General features: G+C 44.0%; 1 protein-coding gene across 4 annotated transcripts in view; it reads left to right on the top strand.

Moving 5' to 3' along the window:
* Positions 1–20,429, top strand: part of ncor2 (nuclear receptor corepressor 2) — a 103,869-nt gene that overhangs the window by 67,801 nt on the left and 15,639 nt on the right. The window contains exons 16-31 of one of the 4 annotated variants that reach the window (XM_028577582.1): positions 603–763; positions 1,904–1,966; positions 7,006–7,148; positions 7,329–7,464; positions 8,688–9,114; positions 11,750–11,870; positions 12,365–12,638; positions 13,634–13,681; positions 14,014–14,178; positions 14,338–14,474; positions 14,710–14,809; positions 14,968–15,078; positions 16,501–16,604; positions 18,815–18,965; positions 19,153–19,302; positions 19,468–19,560. In XM_028577582.1, the coding sequence (XP_028433383.1) occupies positions 603–763; positions 1,904–1,966; positions 7,006–7,148; positions 7,329–7,464; positions 8,688–9,114; positions 11,750–11,870; positions 12,365–12,638; positions 13,634–13,681; positions 14,014–14,178; positions 14,338–14,474; positions 14,710–14,809; positions 14,968–15,078; positions 16,501–16,604; positions 18,815–18,965; positions 19,153–19,302; positions 19,468–19,560 (2,384 nt within the window). Of the gene's footprint in view, positions 1–602; positions 764–1,903; positions 1,967–7,005; positions 7,149–7,325; positions 7,465–8,687; positions 9,115–11,749; positions 11,871–12,364; positions 12,639–13,633; positions 13,682–14,013; positions 14,179–14,337; positions 14,475–14,709; positions 14,810–14,967; positions 15,079–16,500; positions 16,605–18,814; positions 18,966–19,152; positions 19,303–19,467; positions 19,561–20,429 lie in introns of all 4 variants that reach the window. The other 3 variants (XM_028577581.1, XM_028577580.1, XM_028577583.1) reach the window with 3 other exon arrangements.

The following is a 20,429-nucleotide window of genomic DNA, read 5'->3' as shown; positions in this document are numbered from 1 at the left end:
ATAACTTGGGGATAAATCAGCCAGCCAGTGCCGCACCAGAGCGCAGTGCTATTAACTTTAAGCAGAGGTGTTCACTGTGTTTACCTTAACTAAATCTCCTGAAAATGACACCATGCTGCTACCATACAGACCTCTACAGACATCACACAGCTCAGTTATAACGTATAACTTGACTCAGCCACACATTTCTCTGTTCTTGGCTGAGATGGCCAGAATTTCAGCCTGCATGCATGTATTTATTTTTTTTTTTCATCGTAACATTGTTGAAACAGAGCTGCAACACGTGGCTTTCAGTTTAGTCAAAGGCATTTATTTTTAAGGATTCTGTTTTACAGTATTGAAAAGCCAAAAGCAAATATCCAAATCCCAAAATTAAAAGCGAATAGCTACCCAACAAACGAATAGTCAGGTCTAGCCCCAAATAAAAGCGCTGCATTTTTTTTCTCTAAATCATTAATATCAGTGTCCTGCAATGCTGGCCAAAAATTGGCACTGGGGACTGTGTATAGGGCTTTGACTCGTATATCAATGAGCCAGCATATGTACACCTTAGAACACCCTGTGTTTCCCTTGCTGACCATGTTGACATTTCTCAAACACAGGGACGACACCTCTGGAGAAGATGCAGAGGACAAAGAGCCCACTGTGGCTTTCAAGGGTCGACGCACAGCCAACAGCCAGGGGCGCCGCAAGGGCCGCATCACCCGCTCGATGACCAGTGAAGTGGAGGAGACCACCACACCGCCACTCAACAATGAGCTTGGTCAGTCTCAGCTGCACTGCAAATCAGTGCTAATTTGCTCCTCTGTCCGGTGTTATTTTATCATTCAAATAAATTTAGCATGTGCAATTGGAGAGGGGAGATGTGGGTCCAATCGCAATTATGCCATTACCATATAAGACATGACGGACATTATGTGTTCATTATAAGGAAACTTATGTGATTTCTAAATTAGTGTAAAACATTACGATAATAAAAAAGCTAAAAGCAATAATAATAATTTATTATACAGCTAAGTGTTTCACTACCAGCACGCAGGATTGACTGTCACCTTTGATCTAGTTGTGGCCTCCTGTCTCACTCCACAAGAGTGCACTGTTGTTCCTTCTGTCTTCATTCATTAGGGCTTGCACTTAACTTTTTTGCCTAAGTAAAAATGTGTGCCTGCATGAGTAATGTAGTTTAAATCCCATCTGTTGGCAAAAGCCAAAAGTTATATTTAAGGACAAAATATTCAGTGTGTCAGCAGTGTCCGTCCCCCCCCCCCCTTTGTTTCCTCGCAGATGGTAAGTCAACCATGCACACACTAACACTCTTGCTGCATGCTCTCAGGGATTTTTTTTATGTTTCAGCAGTTGTGTGTATATGCGGCAGTCGCTCCCGCGGCACAGGTTTAGTCACAGGGAATCCCCAGGTGACTTGGGTTGTAGGGGCTCTCATCAGCAGCCCCCCACCCCGCCCTGCACCACTGTTTGTTCCCCTACTGCTAGCAGTGCTAGCTGTCCCACAGTGCCCTTCACAGGTTCATATATAGAGGACACCAAAGCACCGGCTCCCTCTCCGCTTGTCTGACAGGCAGGGCCAGGGTCGGCCTGGCGTATGGGCTGCGCAGGGAAAGAAGCCAGTTGTTATGTCTATAATCATTAACTGACTTCTCTCCTTGGATTTCCTGCTTCCTCCATCTAAAACAAACAGTCCCTAGCGACCCACGCTGCAGTGCCTCACTGGCAAGCAGCACAAGCTACCCTGCCCCCTACCCGCTTATTCTTTTTTTTTCTTCTCTAATTCTCTCTCTTTCCTTTCCTCTTGTCAGTCACTCCCTAACTGACTTTGTGACAACTGCCCACCCCCCCTCCTCCCGCCCTCTCTAACTTGCTGGTTCTCTATTTTTTTTTTTAACAGCTAATCTGGAAATGAATGAGAGCTCTCGCTGGACTGAAGAAGAGATGGAAACTGCCAAAAAAGGTAATACAGCGTAAACCTTTTCTTCTCCCTGTGAAGTATAACTTAATTCCATTGCTGTGTGTTATAATACGTAGAGAGGAGAGAACACTAGCAGCAGCTCAAGCATTGTTTTTTTTTTTTTTTTTTTTTTTTTTTTAAGGCATAGACAAGTGATTTCCTGTTAGTGAGGCAGCAACTGCCACGTGCTGCTAGGTTGTTTCTATGCGTGTATCTGTCAGTCAGCCTGGACTGGGTCTGTTGCTCTTTGGAGCTGTTTCCCCGGCTCTCTAGGTCAAGGCAATCCTGCCTTTTTATCAAGCAGGCTGTAAAGTCTGCCTCTTATCAGCCAGCCCCTGCAAATGCAGCAGTCATTAACTCAACCTGTTTATTGTCTCTGACTGAAGATTACCCAGAGGCCTATGGCTGATTCACAGAGGTCACTGACATTCTGCCCATTTTCCTAGCACCAGCGCTGTGTGTGAGTGTGTTTGACAGTGTTTGTTGCGTGCAGTCCATGAGTCTCACATCCTGATATAATGAGCTCCTCACCTTCAGTGGTTTCTAATGTGCACTACTCTTTGGATAGGGTTTCCCCACTAATCTGTTGCACCAGATTCGATCTGGTTCTTATCTGTTTGGGTATTTAAAAATGACTAGATTTACATGTTGCCAGAAAAAGTAATGTGTGTTGCAGGCAGTAATGTCAATATCTGTACCTTGCCAAAAGTCAGCCTCAGCTGTGTATTTAAATTTTAAATTTTTTTTTTTTATATATTATTTTTTTAAATCTTGTTTTTAGGTGGCTTAGTACTATCTTTGTCAAGTCTTACTTTCTGTTCTTGACTCAACACAATTTCATTGCAAGACGGCTGCTTTGTGGCCATTCGTAGATGATGTGTCATCTTGCTTTGTGTAACTCTCAGTTCTGCTTCTGACTAACTTAACCTGTCCTCCCTCGTAATCAACAGTGGATAAAGTGCCTCTTGCAAGCAGCTATCAGCAGCTTGAGTGTGGTATTGAAACCGCATTTTGTCATCATTTATTGCATCCGTCTCATGCTGCGTGTCTGTGTGTGCAGTGTCTCCTGCAATTTCGGGTTTGTGTATGTGTGCCGGGTTTGTGTGTTAAGAGGTTATTTTGCGATAACTGGCGCTGGACTGGTTTGAACACAGTTCTGTGTAGTAATCCTGGTTAATGTCTACAGTTCCATTCTCCTGCAGCGGGATTAGTGGGGCTCTCCATCCCAGAGGATTAGCCTGGCAGCTTGGTGGGAGCAGGGCTTCTATGAAGGGCTTATGTAACCACAACCACAGAACCCCAGCCTCAGTCCTGTGGGCCGAAGAGGAGGAGCTGCTCTTGCCGCCCCCCCCATTTTCCTCAAAGTATTGAATACGCTTGTCAAGGTGCTCTCCCTTGCAGGTGCTTGACATGTATATCTTTTAAAGAGGCTTAGGTGTCCTGATGCTAATATGTTTACCCCCTTGAGCTAAACAGATCCGAATAATGGCATTTATAGTGCCTGGCAGGACATCGGCATTCCAGCATGGCAACGCCAGCCAGCGCTGCCTTCGAGGATGGCATTACCACACTCTGAGATAGATCTCTCTCGTTTTCACTGCTCATAAAGACTGGTACCTCATACAAGGAATGGCCAGTCTTCGTAAAACCTCTCTTAAACCGTGTGTGTGTGTGTGTGTGTGTGTGTGTGATATGTGTAGAAAAAGGTTGTGTCTGTGTGCACTCGCTCCAAGCTGTGTGTGTTTGCATGTACGCCCTTCTTGGCTGGCGTTTATGTAAGTGCACTAATCTGGCAGGCTTTGCTTGGGTGCAGGCAGCTGGATAATGGCCCCTGCTCTGCTTTGCTGAAAGAACCCATTTAAAGGAGCAGCAGGTAGAGAATGGCACATTATTGTTTTTTTCCTGTCTTTCTCCTCCACTGTTGCTCTATCTCCGTCTCTCGTTCTGTCCGTCTCCCTCGGATGGGAGATGGCAACGGCCCAGATTGGCAAGAGCTGTGGAAGATTTGGCAAGCGCCTCTTTCCCCCACTCACTTTGTCTCTCCCTTCACTATGTGTTGTTATAGACTGGAGAGAGGTCACATTCAAGATGAAAAGCAGGTCAGTCAGGAAAAATGTGAAAGCCTTTATGCTTTCTCATGGTATCAACATCAACTTCCCCCCCCTCCCCCCTCCTGTCTGCCCCCTCTTCTTTCTTTGCTTACTCTCCACTTCTGTATCCTTTCCTTTTCTCCATTGTCTCTCTGGCTCAGTGGCTCTGCTCTCTCTCTATATCTTTCCTCTCTCTCCGGGCTGCTCTCTCTTTCTCTGCTCTCTGTTTACTCTTGGACTGCCTGAGTATGTGTTTGCGTCTGTGTGCTCGAGTATTAACAAGAGAGACCGAGAGAGAGAGAGGGTTCGAGTGAGTGTGTACTCACTCATGCGTCTGTGTGTGTGCGTGCGTGCCGCGGTGCCTGCTGGCAGACTGAGGTAGGGGGAGGGACGGACGGACTGACAGACAGAGGGAGGGAGGAAAAAAAAAAAAAGAGATAGAGGAGAGATCAGATGAGGGGAGAGAGAGGCTGAGCACATAGCACCGCCCCACAGTCCCACTTTCCTGTGGAAGTCTTCCCAGACGACCGCCATTGGGGAGAGACACGGCAAAGAAGAACAGACCAGCACTCACCGAAGCACAGGGAGTACAGAGTGAGGGGAAAAGCAGGGGAGAGGCCAGGAGCATGTGCTGTTTTAGAGCATGTCAACCTGACACCGGCTCAACTATCAAGCCAGCTGGCAGGAAGAGCGCAGAGTCTGAGCTGTTTTCATCTCCTCTGCTCTGGATCGGAAGGCCCAGCCCCGAAGAGCTTCCCGGCCGGCCCTGTGGAGATCAGACCGTCTGATACTGTTATCTACTGCAGGGCCACGAGGCGGCGGCTGGAGTGACAGGCATGTGACAGACAGGAACAACCACTTTCTGGCTGCACCAGGTGTTGATTGGACTTTCTCTGGGAGGAGCTAATGGAAATACGGTGTCCTGATTGGCTGTGAGGCTACCACCTGCTTCAGTATTGCTGCTGCTGATTGGATGTTTGTTCCATGTGTGTTGCTCCAGCAACTAAGGCCCCGAGTCAACCCGAGCTGCTTAGGGATTGTGCTTTGTGCGCTTGCATACGATGGAATAAGCTGGATGTAGCTAGCGGTCATAACAAAGTGACCTTTGACTTTTCAGTAAATTACTTGCATTGTTATTGCTTCAGGTTCAGTGGGTGCAGCAAAGTGTTTGTCTTGCTTGTTTGAATGGGTGTGCAATATTATGCCATGGTTTGTGTCGTTGTTTGTGTGGAGGGTTTTTGACGTGAAGGGCTACCCAGTCCCTCCCCCACTCGTGAGACGGCTGTAAAAGGTTAATAGTTGTCGGCCGTGTGTCTCAGTCCTCTTGGAGCAAGTCAGACTGGTCGGTCTTCTTTTCTTCCTTGGAGCAGCTGTCCCAGCGATGCCTTTTCAGTAGCAGCGATGAATATTTCAACTGAAAAACCTCTTAACACTTGACAGGTTGTAGGTGTGCAGCAGCTTTTAGACACCAGCAGCTCAGACCTGAAGATCACCTCTGCTTGTTATGGCACTTCTTTTTATACTGGCATTCATACATTCTCAGCATGACAGTGAATATTATAGGTCTTCTCACATCTGCTGGATGAAACACCGCTTTTCCAGCCATTTTTTTTGTTTCAGTAGATAAGTGCGACTGAGACTTTTCTGGGTAGTTTATTATTTTTAGGTGACTTGTTTATATGTATCTTCTATCTATCTTGGTTATGAGTTGTCCACATAAATAAATAAATACAGCCTTGTGAATAATACCATAGAAGTTAAACTTGTCAACTAATAGACCAGCTTTTATTTCAGCTATTACTTATTAATAGCATTATGCAATAGAGCGCTGATTTCGGAGTAATACAAAAGTTGAAATTACAGAGCTGTAAACGGCTGTCTCTTCCTCTCCTTTGGCTCAGACTTCTGCTTTTTGCCCTTTCCCTCCATTAAGCGATGAGATGCAGCGACCTCTGAACCCATGTCCAAGGTTATCCCAGGAGGTGTTGGCTCTGTGCCTGTTAATAACACCCACCGCTCCTCACAACCCTTCAAGAGACCTGTCCTGTTGCCAGGGCCTGTCAGACTGGCACAGGAAACAAGTGGGTGGTGTAAACTAAGCCTCTTACAACACACACTGTTAATGAGCTGCCTTTAGCTAACAGCAGACTCTGGGGGGGAAACACAGGTGCAAATTCTATTCTTCACTGACTCGCACTTACATACCGACTTCACCCTAAATCTCTTCTTTTAGCACACGTGCACTTGAACCAGTGCGTGCGTGTGTGTGTGTTTCATGACAGGTTGATCTATCACAGCTCCGGCCCAGCGGGTGCCTGTAGACTCTTGTGTAAGGACAATCATGTGGTTGACTGAGTAAAGGACCAGGGTTTCTTGGAACTGGGTCACATCAAAGTCAGTCCGAATATGACACAGAGTGACCCCAGTTGGCAGAGTTGGTGATGTCATTGGTCTGACTGACTGTTCAGCCACCACACCACCTCTCTCCTCTCTCGTACTTCTTCACTCTCTCTCTAGCTCTCTGTCTCTACTTAGGAAGCAAATGGCATCAAGCCACGCTGCTGTTGGAAGAGTGGGACTGTGTCTATGTTGCATTGTGAACTAAACTCCCAGGCTGTGCTGCAGTTTTGACAGCTGTATAGAGACAGATGTTTATGGGTATTGACTTACCATAGATAGACTTCCATACTATGCACTTGAAGAGATTGTGGTTGGAGAGTTTGATTGTGGTACATAAACCAAAATGGCTATTACATTTACAATCTTTACAACAGTTGCATTTTACGCAGCTTTTTTTTTTTTTTTTTTTTTTTTTTTTTTTTTTTTTTTACGACTGCATAGAGAATATAATTTGATATGGAGTAATCGTGCAAGGCCACATGTGAACCATGTCTGGCTGTCTTTGTCCCTGTCCTATCCTAATCTCTCTGCCTGTCCATCTGTTAATTCCAGGCCTTCTCCAGTATGGTAGGAATTGGTCCGCCATCGCCAAGATGGTGGGATCAAAAACCGTGTCACAGTGCAAGAACTTCTACTTCAACTACAAGAAGAGGCAGAAACTGGATGAGATTCTGCAGCAGCATAAAATGAAATCGGTAAGCACAGGGACAGTTTTTGTAAATCAAATTTGCTCCACGTGATGCGGGCAAAGGAAAGTCATTCATGCTTTTTGTGCACAACCAAGCCATGACGTTGTTTCTGTTTTTCTTCGGGATCTGAAGATGTTTGTGCCCCGGGCTGTTTTTATTTAGTGTGTGTTTGTTTTGACCCAGGAGAAGGAGCGAAAGGCCCGCCGTAGGGGCAAAGCCCTGCAGAATGAAGAGACCAGTGCCCCGTATACAGCAGAGGAGGAGGAGATGGAGGGTTCAGGAGCCAGTGGCAATGAAGAGGAGGCCCCTGAAGATGGAGAAGGTACACCAGTTTACTTCTCTAGAAGGTTTTATTTTACCTCCATTTATTAATTGAGGTATCTTTTCGAGCATTATGAATCTTTGACAGTTTAAAATAGATTGCGACGTGAACATCATCGAAAAGCAGGGTGTTGGGGGAATCACTTTTTTCCCCTCTTTTTCATCAAACCGCAGTTTTTGCTAAGTGGAGTGTGTGAGTGCCGATCGCGGCTACGTGTCACTTAAACTTCTCATCGCCAATCCCATCTGTATTTGTGAGAACTGGCGCTGTCCTGAGTTGAAAGATAGCCTTTACTACTTTACAGCTTTATTATCGAGTTAATAGGCGTGTGTGTTCGTGTCGGTTCGCTGTCCATTTCCTATGAAATGCAATTTTTTTTTTGACTTTTTTTATTTATTTATTTTTAAACGGCGTGCGCCCGTGAGCACCCACGGAGGAAAACATAAATCGGCACCTATGATAGAGGAAGACTGACAGCTCTAATATACATATTATAATTTATTTACAAGACTGTCAAAGGGAGACGGGTATCTCTCTGCGGTGTCAGACGCTGCTCTCCCTCGCCTCTGCTTGCTCCGTGGCCGGTGTGTGTGAGAGACAGCCCGGTCAGCGAGCTTGTTACGTTATGCCCGAAATCTCTTGTGGAGCATTATAACATCGAAAAACCACAGATTCCAGTTAATCTTATAAGGGATATGCGTGTTGTTTAAACAAACGATCGGGGAACTAAACGTCTCTTGTCCGCCGGTCTCCTGATAGAGCTCCAGCCAGCTCAGGATCAGTGTGTCTGACAGGGTGTCGGTCAGCCATCACGATACCCTACTAGCTACTTCCTTTGGGAAAGAGTTGGCCACACGGGTATACCTAATAAAATGGCAGCTTATATTACCAGCCAAACTCTTTTAGCTCCTCGTTAGCTTGAAGAATCATGTTCAGCAATGACAAACCAAAGCATTAGCAGTAGACTGTGTAGACTGCACTTTCTCAATGTTCAGAAGCCTCTGGGGGATTTCGTCCGTCATCCCTATTGGTTTTGTGTTCCTCCTTATTGTACAGTGAAACCTGATTATGTAGAAGACTGGCACTGTGAGGAATCTGGTTTAGCAGAAAGAGGTGGGGAAAAGATGAAAGAAAAAAAGGACAAGGAGATATAACATGATTTACAGTGTGAGCCCACTCTTGTCTTCTGATCTGCGTTTCTTTTTGTCCTCTGTCCCTGCCAGGTGGAGCCAACAACAGCTCTGACACAGAGAGCTTGCCCTCGCCACACTCATCAGAGGACAGCAAGGCTAAGGAGGAAGGCTCGGGCAGGTCCAAGGCCAGCTCCACCACCGGGGACAAGGAGGCGTCCGGGTCAGACATTGGCCAGGCAGGGGATGAGAAGCCTCCAGTCAAGGAAGATGGAGAATCGGCCATCAAGCAGGAGATAAAGACTGAGACTGTGGAGCCCAACAAAGAGCAGCTACAGCCAACACCCCCCAGCGATGCCATGGATAAAAAACCTTCTACAGCAGAGATGGAGGAAGTCAAAAGCTCCACCAAGAGCTCCAAAAAGCACCATGGGCCCAATACAGGTTCCCGTGGGGACAGTGACTCTAGTGCCACTTGCAGTGCTGATGAAGTGGAGGAGACAGACACAGACAAAAACAGGTAAGAGCTTGTAGCAAGAGATATAGTGTAAATAAGATTGTTTTTCTCAGGTTTAAAAAAAAAAAAAAGATAAGAACATGAATTTTCCTTCTTTCTTTTTTTATTTTATTTTTATATTTTTTTTCATTTTTTTATGCCAACATACAGAACAGAAACAGAGAAATACAAACTGAACAAGAACCCTCGCCCACCCTCTAATTTCCCTTCTTTTTAAATAAAAAATTATGTTCTACTCTATATATTTTTTGTTTTGTTTTATAAATGACATCATTGGGCCTGCTTGGGATTCTTAGTGTCAAAGGGTTTTTGAGCAGTGGTTTACTAGGTGTCCTACTTCTCTGGTCTACCACAGCAGACATCAGAAAATAAAGCAGTGAGGGTTTTGAAGTGGTAGTAGTTGCCTAGCTACACTGTACAGCAGGGAAGCCATATTTGGCAAGCCACTTGTGTGTATACAACAGGTTGCTATGTTGCTCTTTTCTACCAACCAGAGAGTTTATCTATACTTTGTATGAATATATATATATATATATATATATATATATATATATATATATATATATATATATATATATATATATATATATATATATATATATATGCGAAATGGGTGTCAAAGTAGCTGGGAGGAGTGATTAGTCTTGTTTGCACGGTATTTGTTAAATTTTTTCCATGACAGCAGACTGCATGTACTGGCAGAGCCGGGGGGGAAAAGCAGCCCTCTCTGCCAAAGCAAACAAAGGTTGTGTGTGTGTGCCCGCCGTGCATGTGTATACACACTTTTGTGTTGTTGTGCATTAAAGTGTGTGTCTGTCTGTGATTCAGAGTATAGTGTGTGCTTTCGACAGATGTGTGAGACACGGATATGGATTTTTATTTACAATTTGTTTCCACAGTCTCAGGCTCTGTCAACACACATCCTACATACAGCGAGCAGCCATTAAAAAAACAAAACCACTGACCGGTAAAGTAAATGACATTGATTATCTCATTACAATGGCACCTGTCAAGGAGTGGGATATACGGGTCAGGAAGTGACCAGTTAGGTCTTGAAGCTGATGTGTTGGAAGCAGGAAAAATGGCCGAGGATCTGAGCAACTTTGACAATTGTGTCGGCTAGACGACTGGTTCAGAGCAGCTCCAAAATGGCAGGTCTTGTGGAGTGTTCCCAGTGTGCAGTGGTGAACTGGCAACAGGGCCGTGGGCGCCAAAGGATCATTGATGCGCACGGGGAGCGAAAAGCTAGCCCGTCTTGTCTGATCCCTCAGAAGAGCTACAGTAGCACAAACTGCTGAAAAGGTTAATGCTGACTATGATAGAAAGGTGTCAGAACAAACAACGCATCGCAGATTGCTGAGTATGGGGCTGCATAGCTGCAGACTGTCCCCTGTCCCACCGCCGAAAGGCACCTACAATGGTTATCTGAGTGTCAACACTGGAGTATGGAGCAACGGAAGATGGGGGGCTGGTCTGATGAATCACATTTCTTTTACATCATGTTGATGGCTGGGTCCGTGTGTGTGGTTTACCTAGGGGAGAGATGGTACCAGGATGCACTATGGGTAGAAGGCAAGCCGGCGGAGGCAATGTGACGCACTGCTGGGAATCCTTGGGTCCTGGCATTTATGTGGATGTTACTTGACCACCTACCTAAACATTGCTAAACTGTTGCAGACCAAGTACACCCCTTCTTGGCAACGGTATTGCCTGATGGCAGTGGCCCAGTACGATCCATGAAGGCCCCACCTTGCAGCTCACAGGACTTAAAGTGCCCATATTATGAAAAAATCACTTTTTCTGGGATTTGGGGTGTTCTTTTGTGTCTCTGGTGCTTCCACACACATACAAACTTTGAAAAAAATCCATCCATGCTGTTTTGAGTGAGATACGGTTTCTGAATGTGTCCTGCCTTCAGTCTCCTGGTGAGCTGTTCAAAATCGTCTCGGACTGTGACATCACAGTTTACTGTCTCTAGAGTTAGCTAGCTGACGTGCTCTACATCTGAGCTACTGAGCATGTGCGAGTGCAATCAAAGATGGTAGTGAAGAAGAAGATGAGAAGAGGTCTCACTCTGTAGCTAAAACAGAAACGAGGTGAAAAGAGGATGTGCAGCAGTGAGAGAGAGCTGTGCAGTAAATATAAACAAAAATATGGTGTTTTTTGAAAATTAAATTAAAACTTATTCTGGTACAACCTTAAAATACAACCTGAAAATGAGCATAATATGGGCGCTTTAAGGAATATATTGCAAATTTCTTGCTAATGACGGATCAGTGCTGTTTTGGGTGGCACAAGGGGGAACTTCACAATATTAGACAGGTGGTTTTAATGTTGTGGCTAATGTTACATCGCTCTCTTTCTCTCACACACACACACACGCGTGCACACGCACAGACACGCACACATCCAATGTGTTCCTTCTTTTGGCCATATTTTGAATACTTAAATAGTTTAGTGAGTGAGGATTTGTGACTGTGCCTGTCTCCTGTGGGAATGGGTAGGCAGGCATGTGGAAACACAATCAGAACCTCTGCCCTCGTTTTCAGAAACATTCTAATGCAATGTTGTATTTGGGATCAAGCAGGCAAAGCCAACAAGAGAAGGCACTAACTTATTTCTGTCTCTGTGTGTGTAGAATGACTTCTCCACGGCCAAGTCTACTGAACTACGCTCATGACGGAGTCATATCCTCCGCACTGCAGAAGCCCATGGACCTGAAACAGCTCAAACAGAGGGCTGCTGCTATACCACCTATTGTGAGTCACTAGTTGAACTGTATGTTTCTCATTGTGTGTATTATTCCTTTTTTCCCCTCACACATCACACAACAGTTAAGTGAAGAGCATATCAACTTTTCCAGCCTTGGGAAGTGTATTTGACCCTGGTAGTGTTTTGAAACCAAAAACTGATTTGCTCAGCTCTCTCACTATTGTGCAGTGGTATCAATGCTATCCCTGTCTCTCTGCTTACAGAGATAACAGTATAGCAGGTGAAATTGTCAAGTCATGTTTGTATAAAATAAGCCAGCCAGATGCTGGATGATGGGATAGATTGCTTTGTGGAGAAGAAATTAGATCCCAGGCATTAGGGATATTTTAGCTCACGAGGGAACAAGATATGTTTATTAGCTATCAGGTTTATCTGATGCTGTATGTGGCTAACCATATGTCGAATGCCAGGTAGAAGCGGGCTTGTGTTATGCATGTGGTGTGATTGTAACCTTTTTCTTTCCTTTTCATCCTGTGTGTAGATGCCAGAAGCCTCAATGCAGGGCAGTCAGCGGAGTGGAGGTGGCAAGGCAGTGCTGCCCCCCCACGCCCTGGCATTGTACCAGCAACAGATCACCATGGCTCATGGGGAGTCCTCTCAGGAGGTCAAAATGCAGCAGCATCAACAGCAGCAGCTTTCAGGCCAGCCAGGCAAACAGCAGCCTTATACCTCGCAGGCAGACAGAGACAGGGAGGCTCTTCACAGCAGCAGTCCTCGTAATCGCCCGCCCAGCCCCTCCACCAGCGACAAGGATGGTACGCACACCTCCATCATAACAAAGAAAACTTTTGTTGCCTACAGACTCAAAGTAGCCGACAAATCTGTTAAGTTAACAGTCATATTAATACTTCATCAATCATATATTATGTAGAGAAGTAAAGGATGTAAGCTGCAAAAGTTACAATAGTAAGTAATATATTACAAATATATATATATATATCTCTCACAATTTTCAGTATTTGTCTTTTTCCCATCCCATCATTTTCTTTCTGTATGATCCCTAATATTACTCTTCTGCCGGCTGTAGGTATGCATGTATAACATGGTACATTGCTAAAGTTGTCCATTTTAAAATGGGTATATGGAATCATGAGAAGAAGATTAGCACTGTAAATGACGAATCATGTTAAAAAGAAAATGGAGGTTAATGAAAGTGCTGCATATTCTGCAGTTTTAGCAGCATTTGATCTAGTTTTACTTAGTTGGTTCTTGCTACATGCTCTAACCTTGAGTCTGTGTTCTCTAGTGTTTAGGGTATTCAAGTGTTTCTGGGACACTCGTGTAGAGGGAACTGATAAATGATCTGGTATTGCTATTGACCCAGAAGGGAATATAGTCTAGTTCAGTGCACTTACTGTGAGCATGTGGAATGTGAATCTCTGAGAGCACAGTGTAAGACTTTTAGCAATAGTCCAGACAAAGACAGGTCTTTTATAACCAACTGGGCACAGCAGCTGTGATCTGCGAAAAGTACAGCGACCACTTTTTTCATGCATTTAAAAAGAAAAAGAAAAAAAAGGCGTAAACAGCTCTTTATACAGTGCCTGACACAGAGGCAGGTGTAGACATATTTGCAGGCTACATGGTAGCTACTATTGACTAGCATTTGGCTGTTGGCGAATACACAAGTCACCTCAAGTGGTAAATATAGGTAAGTGTTTATGTAGTTACTGCATGTTTTTGTGTGTGAGAGAGAGAGAGAAAAGTCTGTGAGGATGCGATGATCTGTGGTGTGTTTGTGTCCCTTCAGAGCTGGAAGGCAACGAGAGGTGGTTACTGACCCTCCTGCAGGGATTAAGTAGGTTCACCCCTTGCCACACCATTCCCTTTTTTAATTACACCTTAACCACACCACAGGGTGATCACCTCCTCTGTTGGATTTTTACTGTGTGTACTTTACAATAATTATTAGCAGTGGCTAGTTGTGAATGTTGGCGTATTAATTCAGTGGTGATATCACCCTGGCTGGGAAGTATAGCAAAGGGGCTCTCTATGCTCAATAGACAACAATGACATTGGTGTTGATGTTGTTGACAACAGTGACTGGCGGCTGAGGGACAGATTCTTGGATTAGTGGAGGCCTAGCTGAGTGCAGTGCTCTGGCCCTGAATCTGTGCGTTGTTGTTGCAGAAAGGTCCCGGGCTTTCTCGCCGCAAGTTGAAGCCAAGAAGCAGGCACTGGGCCCTGATGACCTGAGGACCTCCAACTTGGGTCGACAAGTGCTGTCCCGCTACCCCATGTCCCCGAGAGACATGGCCAAGATCAGTCACGACCAGCATCTGCTCCACTTCAACTGTGAGTCTTTTCTGTCCTTCCCGGTCTTTATATTCTTAAAAGCCTCAGTTGTACGATATATTATATATTGTATTATGGGAACTTTGAACAATGCCTCCACTTTTTCTTCTCAAACTCAAATAGTCAAATCTCAATCTCATAATCTCTCCTGTCTTCCAGCGTTCCAGCAAACAGGCCACCCCTCACTCCCTAATCTGCCACAGGACAGTGGGAGGCTAGCAGCAGTGAGGCCACTCACCATGCCAGAGCCTCCGCCACTCATTTCCTCCACCAAGCCAGGAGGCTCCATCACACAGGTATAGCACTACACAAATGAAAACTAGGGCTTTTACTAGTTGGCAGTGGCACACCGAAACCGTGGAATTGAAAAGTAGTATTATTTTCAATACAATCCTAGTAGCTCACTTAGATAGCCGCCAAATAAAAAAAGTAAGGCATGAATAAGAAAACGAACAATATAATCTGACACTTATTTTTACACTTGAGCAATTATACTGTATATCACCATCATGACCAAATACTTTTCTTCAGGGCACCCCAGTGCAGTTGCACAGCCCAGCTCATGGGTTGGACCATGGGAAGATGACCCCCACACAGATGGGGTTGTCCTGGATGGATCAGAGGAAAGTGGGTGAGTAAAATTGTGTGTAGGGACCAGTACACTTTAATTTTTCTTGCCTGCAAGTTGCCATCCACTTCTACGACGCCCATCACAACTAATATTAAAGTCTGATGCATCACCATAGACATGGCTTCCTCATTACTCTCAAACTCTTATCTACTAAACAGCAGGTCCTTTCCCCGTGATAAAGCAGGAACAGTTGTCACCTCGCAGCTTGTCCTCTCAAGCTGACAACATGTCAACCCAGGGCTCGCCTCATGATAGTGCTGCTGGACGTGGTGGGTGGCTCAATTCTTATTCTCTTAAATTTGATTTCCATATACAGTAAACAGGTGCTTTGCTTCTGCGTCTTTCCTTGTCCTGTGTTGTGGGTAAAGAATATCATTGTCTTGAAAAAATGCCCAGACTAATTTTTTCCAGGTTTTATTATTATTAGATTTTTATAAAACTGAATACTTTTTTTTGCCTTCAATCAAGATACCCTACACCTTCTAATACCAAAGTCAAATCATGGGTTTTCCCACGTTTTGTTCAGCGCTGTCATGCTGAAAAGATTAACCTCTTCAGCATGACAGTGACCTGAGGTACTCAGCCACGTCTCTTAATGTACTTGAGTGGCCCAGGCTACACTTAAATCTTATCAATTGAAAATCTGTGGGAAGTTGAGTTCACTGAAGCTCATCTAATCTGACAGAGCTCAAGAGGATGTAAAGAATGGGAGAAACTGCCCAGTTGTCGTGTGCAATGCTAGTAGATGCAAACTCAAGAAGATTCACAGTAGGGCTGTCAAAATTGCTTAAAAATTACGTTTGAATATTCCCTCTAAAATAACGACTATTCGAACTATTCGAACATCTGGTTGCGCATGCATCCAAGGTGGCGCGCGACATTGTGACGTCAAAATTATGCAATATCCGGCCGAGCCGACGTTGCGCACGGCTCTTTTTTTGAGTTCGCAGACAACAGGACTCTCAGAGTGATGAGTTCTTTTATGAATGAAAGGCTCGATCCGACGAAGTAGGTCAGTGAATCAAATCGAAGCATTGACTGCAATGCTGCTGCCACTTCTGCCGTTGTTTACCTTCTTCTAGTCCGTAGAAAGGGCAGCGTCGGTTTTCAGCGTCTTTGCTCATTAGGGCCACCGCTGTTCAGGAGAAGACTGCAGCTAGTGTTGCGACCACCAGCGCAGGTATAAATATTAACGGCAATCTCATGATGTCACATTTGTATGCGCCAGCTGGGCTGCGTCCGGTATGTAACGGCTTTCAGGCGCGCTAGCAAAGCAGACAGCCTCTGCTACCGTGAGCGTTTTTTTAAAATTTTTATTCGAATATTAATTTTCACCTTCGAATTTCGTTTTTTTAAAACTATTCGAATATATATTCGAATTTAGAATATTCGTTGACAGCCCTAATTCACAGCTGTGATTACTGCCAGTGGTGCTTCAACAAAGTTTTCCTTTTTAAAGTAAACCTGGAGAACTTAATAAAGCCACGCTTAAATACATTTTATACGGCAAGCAAAAACAAAACAACCTGTAGCATTTGCTTTGATTCAAGCCGTGCTCCCATGTTGGCTTTGCCAACCTTGCAGAACTTTTTGCAAACCTTTATTCCCAATTATTGTTAACATTGTGTTCCACTTGAACTACTCTTAATACTGCTTTCCTTTCTTACTGTCTTTACATGCTATCTTTGCAGGTTCTATTCCGGCTGTTCAGGGGGGAAGTATCACTAAAGGCATCCCAGGGACCAGAATGCATCCAGATTCCTCAATCTCCTACCGAGGGGGCTCCATTACTCAGGTGAGCTCAGACCAGCAAAGTATTGTGAGTCTATATCCTTGGTCCTTCTTAAGCCTAATCTCTCCCTCTCTCTGACGATCCCAGTAGAGATTTGCTGTGGATACTTGTTTGTTTTTTCTACATAACTAAGCTGCACGGTGTACGCTTGAATAAAATTAGTTGAGTCAATCCAACTTTGATATGTTTCAGAGCTCAACTAACTTAACATTCAGAAAAGGTATCTGTTGGTTTAGACATATTTCTTAAATCACTTTTAATAATAGCTTTTCATATTTATTTTGTGTTTTTCGTTGATATTCATAGGCTGTTTTATAATGGGAGAGTGGTGTTTTTACTTCAACTGTAACAGAATCTCCCATATGTGCAACTTGTTGCTGTGTTGGATGTGGCAATTTGAACGTGAGTGCGTTTTTGAATATTCTGCTGACAGTGTTCACATTTGAGTGGTGTATTGCGACATAATACTGGCAACCAGTTCTGTTCCCCTTTATTTGGAGAACCCCTGAACAACCTCGGAAATGGATTTAAATAAGTCAGTTAAAAATGAACCACTGCAAGTGAGCCGTTATGTAGCTTTAGGAGAGACCTGTTATAATAAATAAGATGCTACTTGGCCCAGTGTTTCCCCTCAAATCACTCAGGTTAATGTGAGATTGTCCAGAGGCTGATGGATGTAAATAGTGAACTGAAACTGACTCTATGTTAAACTGTGTTTAAGGTTCATGGTAGTAGCGGCTAATGTTTCTGGTACACAGACATCCCACACACTAATTTAACATGACCACAGCGCTGAGTGGCCCTGTCACCCTAGCAACAGGTACACACTGTACCGCGTCTGTTCCCTCTTGTATTTATCTATTTGCTCTTGACTCTGGCTAAACCCAGTCATTGATATGTTCACTGTAATATCACATCCCACTGGCATACACGAGAAAGCGAGTGTTGAGGGGGCTGTTATCCACCATGATGGGTTAGTAATGAGAAGGTGAAAGTGATAAAGCATAATCATTGCCGTTGTAGAGGGACAGCTAATTTTATATGTTTAGCTTGCAGCTAGATTAACAACCAGATTTGGCAATGTTGCACTTTTGTAGGGAGTAGAAGAGGATGGCTTTGGTCCGTGCCATTCGATCCTGTAAACAAACCCCTATATTACGCGAAACCTTACAAGCCTGGCCTCCAACCTTTAGCAGTCTTCTTGGAAAAGCTGCAACCAATAGACAAGAAACATGATCTCAGGCACTACTGTGTCTCCTACTCAAGCACCTGCCCCCGCTCTCAAGCAGTGTAGAAATATGACTCATACTCAGGGTAAGAGTGATGTAACTCAAGGTTTGAAGCCTGTTGTCATCTATTGTTACACCTCCGCTTCTTCACAGAGTACTTCTTTGTATTTACCAGCTGTGTTTGTTATGCTTGTTTGTTTATTATTTATATATTTGTTTGGAACACTGTTATCTGTCACCATTGTAAGAAATACTCTTTCTGGGGCACAAACAATTCAAGAAAGAGAATCCACTTTATGTAACATAATGCATTACAGTCTGCTCCGGTTACATCCAATTCAACAATCATGAAAAGAAAAACAAAGACTATTCCCAGTCACGTAGACTATCTGTACCATTATAGTATTATTAAGGTTGTTGACTCATTAAAAGCCCTTTGAAGCTGTTTTCTAAACTAATTTTGTGATGGTCTTTTATAACAGACGTTAGTAGCTATATTTGAGTCTGTTTTCATAGCATTGGTTGTGTGCTTTAAAATGTCTATCTTATCCACTGTAAAGTTTCATGATAGTGCTTATCCCTAATAAAAGCTATATTGAGTGAATTTCACAGTATCCGTCCAATAGCCTTAGCCTGACTTGTACGTGGGCATTGCTATTGGTAGCCACTAGCCCGTGCAGTAAGCTAGCAAGGAGTAGCCTGTTGGGAGTGCTACGTAGTCTAGTGCTGCCTGAGACGACAAGTTTAAGTTGGTTTGCTGAGAAAGAGGCTTGATCTTATGTGACTTTGGAATGTAGATGTGGTTCTGAAAACTGTCTAGCTTGACAGAATCGGGGCCTGTAAATGGCTGCTACTGATAGTCAAGGCTGTCTCTTGTAGGTCCTCGCTACAATTTGTCATATAAACTTAGACTTTCACTAAGGAACAGCCACAGCTGCCAACTGTGATGATAAAGTGCAGTTTTGTCTCCTCTCTTGGCCACAGGGGACACCGGCTGATGTGCTTTATAAGGGAACCATAACCCGCCTGATCACAGAGGACAGCGCCAGCCGTGCTGAGAGGGAACGGGATGAGGCCCTGTCTAAAGGCCATGTGGTCTATGAGGGCATAAGTGGGCACATTCTCACATATGACCGTGAGTACATCAGCTTGGCTGCAGTATATGTTATGCCATGGCCAACGATTATTTTCATTTTGGGTTAGATCTGGCAAAATACTGCACCTTGAGTCATTCATGCAAGTTTTTTAGATCTCATTTAGTACTATCCCTAAACTAAGAGATATTATTTACCTAATTATAGTAAAAATTTTGTCATTTGTAGGCCCGCCTTCTCAGCCCCCTAAAGATGAGGGCCGAGGCCCCGGGCAGTCTGGGGAAATTCTAGGCCTGAAGCGTCCTTATGACATTATGGAGGGAGGCATCTCTAGAGGACTGCCTATGAGGGATTCACTGTCTGCTGCCAACTGTGAAGGTAAGAGACGACCCCCTTAACCGTCTGACACTCCCGCACAACTGTACAACAACTGCTACTGTATAAAATCCAGTTTCACCCTTGTTTAATCACATTCAGCTCACATTATTGATGAAATAATTTACCCTAGTCTTACGTCTCACTACTCCTTCACCCACCCCACAGGTTTGATTAGTCGAGCCATGCCTCATGATAGGGACAGTCCGCATCACACACCTTACAAGGATGCTCATCATATCCGTGGTTCCATCTCACAAGGTAGGATGACTCCTCAATATAAAACATGAACATGTGAATTTCATTTTAAATCTAACTCCCATTCCCTTCTGCTGTGAAACATTTTTCCTTCAAGGTTTTTCCCTCTCTTCTGTGTTTACCATTTATGTTTAAATCTAATCTCCTCCGGCTGAATGTACATTAAAAAACAATCTATATGTGTTTTCTATATGTGTTTTTGGATGACACAATAATAGAAACAGGCTGACATTGTTTTCCCAATCACAGTTGAGGGGGTGAATAATGCATGGTTGGATGCATAGCAGATCAAAGTCACACAATAGGACTGAGAAAAGTCGTAAAAATGTTGCAGCAGAGTAAATCTTTGAACTGAAAGTAAATGTCTTGCTTGCTTGCAAGACAATGGTTTTTAATATCGTCTCTGTATGCATTCTGTGTGTTTTTCCTGAAGGTACTCACGCATTGTGCTTCATCAGACAGTTATGCTCATTCAGCAGAGCTGCAGAAAAAGATAGCTTTTATATTTGTTTTTTCTTTCAAGATACAGATTGTTGCCAGAACTCACCCGCTGGCAGGAGTACTTTCATGTTAATATTCATATTTATCTATCTGACAGCAGTAAAGTCACATAACCATCTTGTCTCATATTGCTCAGAGATAGTAGTGGATTAAGCTGCTCTCAGAGCCCCTGCTGGTTCAGCTGAGCTGATGTAACCCTATCAGGACATTTCTTTTAGGGCTGGGCAATATATCTTTATAGGAGGCTAGATATCATCTTACAAGTGTTGACTTTTCCTGGTTTTAAAGGCTGCATTACAGTAAAGTGATGTAATTTTTTTAACTTACCAGACTGTTTACCCACTGAGTCATTATATCCACATTACAGATTT

The sequence above is a fragment of the Perca flavescens genome, chromosome 5 (assembly GCF_004354835.1).
Source record: "Perca flavescens isolate YP-PL-M2 chromosome 5, PFLA_1.0, whole genome shotgun sequence".
Classification (NCBI taxonomy): Eukaryota; Metazoa; Chordata; class Actinopteri; order Perciformes; family Percidae; genus Perca; species Perca flavescens.
The sequence above is the reverse complement of the archived record's forward strand: the minus strand, read 5'-3'. Positions and strand labels throughout refer to the sequence as shown.